The sequence below is a fragment of the Bidens hawaiensis genome, unplaced genomic scaffold, assembly GCF_021521415.1.
Source record: "Bidens hawaiensis isolate Kalapana, Puna unplaced genomic scaffold, B.hawaiensis_p1.1 tig00048890_1, whole genome shotgun sequence".
NCBI lineage: Eukaryota > Viridiplantae > Streptophyta > Magnoliopsida > Asterales > Asteraceae > Bidens > Bidens hawaiensis.
Genome location: NW_027498733.1, coordinates 20,285 through 31,307, shown reverse-complemented (window position 1 = coordinate 31,307; position 11,023 = coordinate 20,285). Strand labels below are relative to the sequence as shown.

The window sequence follows — 11,023 nt, the reverse complement described above, 5'->3', positions numbered from 1 at the left end:
TTATTTAAAGCTAACTTTTCACTACTATTGTACTAGCTAGGAAAAAAATAGTTGGGTCTTTCCCTCTCTATTTGACTGAATAGACATTTGGTTCATAAAATGTTTTGGAAATTTATTAGAGTTTAACGGAATTGAAATTAATCCCGATGAAAACTTCCATGATGTATGGTTTGTAAATTTATGAGTAGAATTGGACTGTATAAAAGATTAAAATGACAAGGACTTATTGTTAAAACTTTAGTCATTTTTGGTGAACTTAAGCTTAACGTAAGTCATGCATCACTTATCTCAAATTCGTATATTGATTAGTGATTACCCAAGGATGCATAGACTCATTGTAAATACTATTGTCATTTATAGTGAACTTAAGCTTAACTAAAAACACACATCACTTATCCTAAATTGATATCTAGTCAAGGATGCATAGGCTCCTTGTTAAGTAAGGAGACTGGAGTTTGGCTTGAAAATTTGGGCAGACGTTCACGCTTGAACCGTTCCATCAATTACAACACTTCTGCTTCTTGACTAGTTTTAACATTCGTCTGATGTCCATTTTTGGACGGTTGATAGATGGCTCGATCATGGTATTGATCTTAGTGCCTTAGTCCAATATTTATATAAATTTGTTTGTGTCAATTGATTTGTCTTTTGTACATTCTTGTCTAAGATTGTAGAATGTATCATATAAACATATGAATAGTTATATTTATCATTTCTATCACATGTATGTAGGCGCATACATGGTTACATAAAAGACTTGTAATGTTAATTGTAATTAAAAAATATATAAGTATATTCAAAAGATTAAATCCTAAAAAAACATCTGTAACTGTAATGGTAGACAATGTAATTTAATCATTTAAATTGAATGATACTATTTACATATTACATACATTTGTGTAAGCATTACTATGTATTTTAAATAGTAACTGTTGCAATTAATTTTGAATGTTAAGTCATAAACATATAATTTAGCTAAACAATAATCCTTATAACATATTTTACATTATATATATTTGTTTAGCCATTGGTCAGCATTTATAAAAGAAGCATTCAGAAAGAGAGAGGCTTGAGTGTCATTGAGCTTTTGAGCATATGGAACTCTTGTAGATGTATTAGCTCCTCCACTAGTGCACATATACTCAACATAGAATATACTCCTGCACACCATCAATTTACATGCATGATCGATCATTCGGGTAACTTTTAACATGCAATTGAAAGAAAAAAGAAAAAGAAAAACAAATGCTTACTGGTCTCTAGAGGGGTCATTGAAGTCATTCCAGCCTTCAGGGGCGACAATGTCGGATATAAATGTGTATGCAAAGACAACCTTAGAGAAAGGCCTCCATGCTCTACCTAACCATATCCTTCCTGTACCGCCAATGGTGCACCTCACGAATGCAAAACCGCTATCTTCATCAGCGGATGCTCTTCCCTGTGCAGTCACTACTCCGTTTATGCTCTTTTGCCCCACTGGCAACGATGGTGCCATCGAGACCAGTTGACAGTCCTACACGTGCGTACAATTTTATATGCCATCATGATACAAATATTTTGCCATCATATGTATTTGTACCTCGTATAGTGATTTAGCATTGCCAAAAATGAAGTCAATTGAACCTTGAATATAACATTCCTTGAAATAATGTCGACCTCTATCATCATGAAGTGTGTCCTGAGCTCCAAAAAATCCACAGCCCCAAAATGAAGCTTGATCTCCTCCTACTCTAATAGCTACCGCCTGTGCTCCAACGTCTCCTGGCTTAGGTATCGGAGCCACATTCTAGCATCGAAAAAAAATTCAGTTAAATCGATCTGACTTTAATCTGTTTACCGATATGGAAGTCATGTGTTATACGTATATAGTCACGCATACCATGAAGCTAATGTTCTTAGCTATAAAATTTGTAGAAAACACTTGCACCGACGCACAATAGAATGTTCCATGTGAGGAGTTAGCCGTGTCGTTCCATACTATCGCAGTTGATGTATACCCTTGCCCTTGAAACGTTATATTTGGTTTTGTCTTCGGGATTATTACCTTTTCACTTAAGTTTGACACAATGAGTAAGTTCGTATTTTATTTTGGGTGTATGTAAAAATGTTATTGTTATCATTATGTTGAAGTACTAGAAAAAACATATGGGCTGTATATAAAAGGCAAGACTTACAAGTATACGCCATTGTTGATCCATATTAGACTTCTCTTAGCATTGAGTGGAACCACTGCATCAATTGCTAACTGAATAGCTGTAAAATTACAACATCCATTACGATCAACACAAAGCGTCGTCGTGGTGTTTGTATCAGGAGGTAGAGAATCACGCGGGAAGGCATCGCATATGTCAACTTTAGTAGCCTCTTTATGATCATGATGATGGTTGTGGTGACCATCTAACTTTGTAACGATCGGTTCTCGTGATAAAGAGAGAACCTTAAACTCCCCCAGAAAATGTTTGACATGTTCTATGTTTGATAATAGAAAATGTGTGTTCGCTAGAACCGCAACGAGAAGGGATAACACATTTGCATATCGAAAAGTCATGTTTTGTTCGGCTTTTCGATCAGCAACAAGAGGACCAGTTTGGATGAAAATGAAGAAAAGGAAGAAGGGCTTTTATACAAGTTGTTGAAGTACAAGGGTTTGATGGCATGCCTTGCAAACTACCCTGTCCCAATGCACATTTCAACCTACCAACACTTTCCATTATCAAAAGGCTTACAGAAAGGATTTGGGAGTTATAATTGACTTACACACAAAGTCCACAAGAAATAGATCAATGTCTTTTTCAATATAATAATAATAACAACACTTAAAAAGTTCAATAATTATCAAGAAATTAGTTTATACATAAAATGATTAAATGTTCAATAATTATTTTTTGTTCTTTTACATTTTAATTAGAACTTATATATTTTCTATAAAATGCACATTAATATAAATAATTATTATGTATAATAAATGGAAAGTTTGGTGCCGCATGGCCATGATTGGTCCATGTGGCGCCATTTGATTGGATCAAACTATTTTTTTAACTTTTTGTTTTTTTAATTTGATAACTAAACGATTATTCACGTTAACTCACCCTTGCAATGTATGAAGCCGATAACGTTTGGGTATTACCAACGACCGGGTTTTATTGAATTTTTTTTAGTTTTGATACCATCACAAATGGAATCGAAATCGTCCGAAATTGCATAGACTCGCTGCGTTTTATTTTTGTTCCGATATCGTAAAGAAAACCAACTGGATGCCGATGTTTTTCAAGTTATAGTATCCTCACGAACGTGACGGAGACCGACAGCATTTGCGTCTCACCGCTTCAACGCCCGAAATCAACAATGGTCGGTTTTACAGCACTCGAGTTTTAACGACTCACACCACTCCGTTGGTCGGTCCATCTCAATTTTTATAATTTTTTTGGTTTTATAACGCACGTAGCCGGAATTGACCGAATTCGCGTCAACGTACCGGTTCAACGGTTGGACCGACATCACTTGACTTTTACCACTATTCTGGTTTTACCAAACTGCCCTGGCGCAACACGCTGAACAAAACACTAGTTAGTATAATTGAGAAGTTTGGTGTCACAAAATAATTTTCTTTTGTCTTTTTGTATATAAGATATAGTTATGGAAGTGAATTCATGATCTTGCTCTTTGATAGTGTGGCATGTGTGGGTTTCTTCAAGTCACTTTTTGGTGGCAGTTGCCACTGTTCGAATCCTGCCACATAAGGCTATGTGTAGTGTAGGGGTTATAATTGGGGACGAATTGTGATACGTGGCGCCCAGTCAGTAAAGGCGGCGAATTTGTTTTTGGGGTGTAATGGTGTAAGGGCTACAAGTTGGGCCCACAGTATCTTTTTTTAATATATTTTTATAATTAAACTAATCAAATAAAAACCAATTTATTTAAATAATTAAATAAAAATGCATTAAAATTAAAAAGAAATACCAAAAAAATAACTAAAAAAAATAAATAACTAAAAATATAAAAAAACATATAGCTCGGTTGGCGTAAAAGTTTAGGTTCGGGTCGGGAAATTGAAACAGTTAGCTCGGTTGGTTTAGGTTCATCGGGTTCCATTGTATGTTCACGTTCGGTTGGTTTTGCGAACCATGGTGTTGACCGAAAGGAGGGAATGAGTGGTTCGGGTTGTTTCTAGGATTCATTTTGCATATACATATATACATATACATATACATATATATATATATATATCACACACAACATATATACATATACAAATACATATATATATATACACACACAACACATATACATATACATATATACACACACAACATATATACATATACATATATATATACAATAGTAATATAATACGTAATATAATAATATATAATATAATAATAATAATCTTCATCTCTTCGCATGCGACAAATATTCCTTGCCCCGCCCAATTTTAGCCCAATTTCATCCACGGGGCGGTGTTTGCGCCCTTTGTCGCCCCTTCTCTCCCTAAATTATAGCCCACTACACATAGCCTAATTGTGAATGTTTCTTTCTTTCTTTCTTTTTTTTGTTTGTTTATTGTCTAAATTAGATTAGCGAATTAAATGAAAGCATAAAATACTTACAAGTTTTTAACCATTTTATACAAATCAGAAAAACTTGTTTGCATTTCATGTACATAAACAGTGGCGGATCCAGGAATTTTTGCTACGGGGGCAGAAAGTGGATCGGGTAAAAAAGAACATGACCGACCGACTATTTTGAAGGCCCATAGCGAAATAAACTTTCGAGACATTGAGAGGGAAAGTGGTCTTTTTACATATCACCATTTGCATTTGGATCAACCTCTTGCATTATTATACACTATCACCAAACACCATTTTCATTATTACGACCTTCAGTGACAGAACCAGAAACTTTTAATCAGAGGGTTCGTTTATATATGTTTCGCGAGTGGTTAATAGTAATAATAGGGTCACAAATTATCTTACTAAACAAGACTTTTTTACATAATATAATAATAATATATTTTGACAAACTAAAATTATAGGTCTAACCAAATAATAACATTGTTATTTAACTTGGTAAAAGATAAAAAGAAAAAAGTTCATACTCAAATACTGTTAATATATCAAACAAAAATAAAATTTAATAAAATGACTAAAATTAAACCATTATTCCTTGATCTTAAGAGAGTGTAAGTGAGACCCCTTTAATTACTGGAATATGTTTTAGAAAGGAAAAACAATATATTAAATTAATATGAACCTTTTAGTTAAATAAAGTTGGGTCTACAACTATAACTCTACAACTCAAAACAATAAAAAAAATCATTTTTGTATGTATCTTTCATCTTCCACCTTTCATCTTCACTATTCTCTTTTTCACTGGACACCTACGTATGACAACATCGCCAAATTGTCACAGGTCTTTAAATCTGCCGATGACGGGAACCTACGGCACAGACTTGCGCTCGGACGGTTGGCATGGACTTATTATTGAGTCATAATATACTATTGCGTACACATAAATACGGCATTTCGGCAGCTCATACGGGGGCCTTTCCCCCCTGCTAACATGTTGAATCCGCCTCTGCACATAAATCACGTTTTGGATTTGCGGTTAATACTCATCTACAAAAACTAGGGGAATTGTTTTATTTTTAGATTTAGTTTCAATATAATAACACACATAACAGCAACTGATCAAATTTATGGCGACTTACCGCCTCAACGCTTGGGACTGACAATGTTTGGATTTCACCATCATCCAGGTAGAACTGTTGCGCCGGGTAAAAAACAAGTTAACAACAATTGAAAAGCTTATTCGATTCATTTTAATTGAATCAAAAAATTGAAAATCGGTGACGTTGACATTGTTTTAAACTAACAGTCTGCTATTATATTTATATATTTAATATACTAGCTTGGTGCTCATGCGTTGTGCCGAGGTACATGCTCAAACACGACATCGAACGCGTAAGCGGTGACCTCACTATAGTACGCACGTAGCCCGACTATAGTATGCATGTAATGTGGCGTCGAATGTGTAACCATCGTCGGTGAACGGGTAACTCGGTCTGAAACATGACCCAAGCCCACCAGACATGTTGCGGCCCTAATTGCATGTCACGTATCATGTTATTTTTTAAATAGTAAAGTGCCATTTTTGTCCTTATGGTTTGACAAATAATGCGAATTTAGTCCAAAAAAATTATTTTTGCATATGGACCCTCTACGTTTCTCAGTTCCTGCCAATTACATCCAAATCACTAACTCCGTTAAATATAATCATTAAGTCAGGGTTTGACATGTCTTTTTACTATTTCTTTATTATAATACTTGTTTCAGTTAACTGTGGTTTCCGTTCTGTTGGTTTGTCCAAATATGCAGTTTTAGTCCAAGAGTTTCAAGTTTGTAATTTTCGTCCTTTTAGTTTCATTTCACTTGCAATTAAACCCGAATTTATTAACCTCGAAAAGTCTGGTCGTTAACCCATTTGTGTGCCTCTCACGTGACGACCAATTTTATTGTTTTTCTCCCCAAATAAACCTCTGTCCTAATTCGCAAGCCCCCTCACGTGAAGGTCTGGTGTGTATTTGGGGAAAAAAGAAAAAAGAAGGAACAAAATTGCCCCTCACGTGAAGGGCACACTGATGGGTTTAACGACCAGACTTAACGAGGTTAGGGAATTCAGGTTTAGTTGCAAGTGAAATGAAACCATTGGAAAGAAAATTGCAAATTTGACCTACTGGACTAAAACTGCAGATTTGGACAAACCAGAAGGACGGAAGCCGTAATTCACTGAAATAAGTATTCTAATAAAAAAAGAATGAAAACGCATGTCTACCCCTGACTTCACAATTAAATTTAACGGAGTTAGTGATTTGGATGTAATTGGTAAGAACTAAGAAACGTGTAGGGTTCATATACAAAAAATAAACTTTTTGGACTAAATCCGCATTATTTGTCAAACCACAAGGACATAAATAGCACTTTACTCTTTTTTTAAATATTTTATTTAACAGGAAAAATTCTAGATTCTCCAGCGGTGGTCCTTGCGAACGAAGATGTGTCATAAACCTGAAAAACGCAACGGACCAAGTGAGTAGACTAAAAATAAAAACTAAAACAAAAATAAACTAAAATTTAATTAGACTCCTATGACTAAAAACAAAACAAATAGCATGTATGTAGTAGATAAGCCCAATTAACGCTAATAACGCAATAGCCAAGAGTCCCCGGCAACGGTGCCAAAAACTTGATGTGCTAAAACAGTCAATTAAATATTAACTAAATTAAACAAGTAATAAAAACTAGAATTAAGACTCAACTACGCAAAACACCGGCAAGTGAACCGATCAATTGTACTAAAGCCAAGTAAGTCCGGAATATCGAACACACAGGACTCTATAAATTACTTTAATTAACTTAATTAAACTCAATTGCAAAGTACAGCTATTTATTAAATAAGATTAACGGGGGTTTTTATTAAACTAGTATTAAACTAAGAAAGTAAATAAACAAGTAAACTAGAAACAAGAAATCAAACACAAGATCGAAACCAATAAGAGAAGGAATCTACCTAGGTAAGAATCCCATGCCTCAACAATCATCAAGCAATGGACAACTAAGATGATATGAAAACTGATTTATAAACATATTCATCTAACAAACCCTAGAGGACCCTCGATCTCATCAAGTAAAATCCTAAAGAATAACTATTAGATTATTAAGCAATCAGTTGGATTGATTTCCTCACTGTCATCAATTAGGGTTAATTAATAGTATCTGAAGCAAGCAATCTCACGAAACACTAAACCCTAGATAACTTGATAAGCTAAAACATGATATCATGAACAAGGATCAACACAATAACCAAGCAAGAATATTGTCACGAAAAACCTAACTTAGTGTGCGATTGACCAAGACACATGAACAACTCCTCACCTCATAGATATTGGAATCAATAGAACACTATAACCTTAATCAAGTATCAGCAGCTTCTATGATTTAATAGGCCTATTCAATCACAATAATCAAAACACCAAGTAATGATTAAACATAAACCCTAAATCTAAAGAAAATGTTGGTACATAAATGTCAGTAGTTCATAGTCTAGCGTTTGTAATCGAGTCTGTAATGTAATTATGTTTAAGTTTATGATTTTGTATGTAAGCGAAGTTGTCAACAAGTTCGCTTAGGTGAACTTGTTGAACAAGCGAAGTTGTCGACAAGTTCGCCTAGGCGAACTTGTTCAACGAGCGAAGTTATAGACAACTTCGCCTGAGGCGAAGTTGTCGTGTATTTAAACAGTTTACGGGTTAACTGTTTAGGGGTTGATAAGTTGGTCAGTGAGTGTTTTGTTTAATCACGTGTATTTCAGCAAGTCAGTAGACGAGAGATCGAGTCTGTAATAGACGTGTTACAAGTTATATTACATAACGTGTTCGTTTGTATCGCGTGTGATTGTCTTACGTATTCTACGCTCGTAACTACCTACGCAGGGATTCCGCACCTGCGTATATAGCGATATCCCGTGTAAGATCCGTCCAGGAACCTACAATTGGTATCAGAGCCATTGGCTCGATTGTGTGGTTCAGGATTTCACGCGGGTGTAGAAAACGTCTCGTTTGACCTATTCGCGGGACGCGTTTTCGTTGATATTGTGTTATACTCACCTTATACAGTCATATTCAAGCTGTTACACCGACCGGAAACTGCTAAATCGTCGAAAACAGATCTGAATATTTTCAGTGTTCTTCGGGCGAAGTTGTCGTTCTTCAGGCGAAGTTGCCGTCACTGGAAGTAGGGTTTCGGCGAAGATATAAGGCTAAGCGAAGTTATCCACAACTTCGCCTACCTCATAAGTTCGCCTAAGCGAAGTTATCCTCAACTTCGCTTACCTCCTAAGTTCGCTTATCTTAAGCGAAGTTATTCTCAACTTCGCCAAGTCACGCGAATTTAAGGTTTTTCCAGCGAAGTTAACAATTAAGCGAAGTTATCCTTAACTTCGCCTATAGTACTGTTTGGAAGAATTTTTGATTTTTTTCGGGTTTTTCGTGTTTTCGAGAAGATGTCGCCGATTAACATCTCAGAGTTAGTCAAAATGGAAGTAGAAGCGGGGTCGGCTACTAAGGCCCCAAGGTTTATGAAAGGAACAGACTTCGTAGCGTGGAAAGATAGATTCATTCAGTATATTAAATACCAGGATGCAAAGATGTGGGTGTGCATCCAGGATGGATATATTCCACCGACAATGGAATACGAAGGTAGGGATGTGATAAAGAAGTACAGCAAGATGGAGGAAGAAGAGAAGAAGATGTATGAGGCCGAGAGTAAGGCCCATGCTGCAATTACTATGGCTCTTCCTCAAGAGATTCTCCATACATTCCGGAAGTACACTTCTGCACGAGAGCTTTGGGATGCTCTTGAGAATAGATTCGAAGGGAACGTGGGTATTCGTGCCTCGAAGATTAAGCTGTTAAAGACCCAGTTCTCTGTCTTCAAGTATTTGAAGAACGAATCGCTCGATGATATTATCACCCGATATTATCATCTAATGACAGAGCTGAACAACTATTCTATTGCTTACAGAGAGGAGGAAATAGTTGAGAAGCTTCTCGATGCTCTCCCACCGAAGTGGGAAATGTATACTGTTCTAATGAGGGAAGACAAAGACTTTCCTAATTTTGACTTGGAGATAGCAGTAAACAAGCTCAGAACCTTTGAGCTTAATATGGTTCGTAAAGAGACACCAACGGATCAGGTTCAAGACCCTGGTATGTATGGTGCCAAAGTTAACTCAGGCTCTAGTTCGAAGTCTGAATCTGCTGCTTACTACTCCAAAGGAGAGTCAGGTTCTAACTCTTCTCATGAAGGAAATGTGTCAGTAAACATGAACGGTGATGTTTGCTTTGTTGCTGGAGGATCAAGTGCTTCGAAACCTCAAGCATCCAAGAGTAGTTTCTCTCCCAGTGCTTCAAGCAATAACTACACTAAGATGCCAATGAGTGTCAAATCTGCTGAAGAGCAGTTTGCACTCTATGCATCTTTTATTGCTTCTTACGAGAACTACATACAAGGGAAGATTGTGGACCCTGCTGTTTTGGAAGAAGACTATGACCAGATCGATCCTGATGATCTGGAAGAGATGGATCTGCAGTGGCAGATGGCAATGATAGTCAGAAGAGTGAAGCGTTTCATGAAGAAGACTGGCAGAAAGTTCGTAGGTGGAAAGCCAGGATTTGATAAGTCAAGGGTGAAGTGTTACAATTGTCAACGAAATGGACACTTTGCAAAGGAGTGCACTAATGCACGGGTTGAACGTAGTCAGGGGAGGACTACACAACAAAGTGGGAATAACAATGGGAATAATGCCATGATGTCTGATGCTGGTGAATACAACTGGAACATGTTCTCTGGAGAACTCTTTGAGCAGGCACACATGGCGAAGGTTGCAGCTGAAGAATGTATGAAAGCTGCTGAAAATGAAGAAGCATTTATGGCTAATGACCGGAACTCCGAGGTATGTACTAAACCTATCTGTACTAAATGTGAGAACTTGTCTGAACAGCTTGCTACAATTACTGATCAGTATGTTAAATTGGATGCCGAATTTAAAACCTTGAAAGAAGATCATCACTTCACAAAGACAAGAGAAAATAATTATAAAATAAAAATTAAAGCTTGTGAAAAAGACGTTAAAAGTTTAAAAACAAAATTGGCTGAAAAAATTGATGTGATCGATCTAAGCTACGAGGTTTTAGAAGAGAAAACCAAGTTAATTGCTGAGAAAGAAAAACAGATTGCTGATCACCAGGTAAAAGTGGTGGAACTAAATATGAAACTGGAGCAATTCCGGAATTCCTCTGCTATTCTTGATCACCTCGTCAGTGATCAAGGTTCCTCACCTAAAAGGGGAGGAATTGGTTACCATGAGGTTCCACCACCTTATAACCATAATTATACTTTCAATCCTAGTGTTCATGAATCTGTTAATTTTGTAGCTGATCAGACAGGTCCTGCTAAGGAAACTGGTA

The 11,023-nt window shown here is 36.3% G+C and overlaps 1 protein-coding gene across 1 annotated transcript; it reads right to left on the bottom strand.

Moving 5' to 3' along the window:
* Window positions 1-1,006: 1,006 nt before the first annotated feature.
* Window positions 1,007-2,764, bottom strand: LOC143597699 (putative pectinesterase 8). The gene is made up of 5 exons (XM_077076122.1): window positions 2,175-2,764; window positions 1,880-2,051; window positions 1,580-1,786; window positions 1,254-1,513; window positions 1,007-1,160 (listed from the first exon to the last, which is right to left on the bottom strand). The coding sequence occupies exons 1-5, from the start codon at window positions 2,546-2,548 to the stop codon at window positions 1,007-1,009; spliced, it is 1,167 nt and encodes a 388-aa protein (XP_076932237.1). The 5' UTR covers window positions 2,549-2,764.
* Window positions 2,765-11,023: the final 8,259 nt, after the last annotated feature.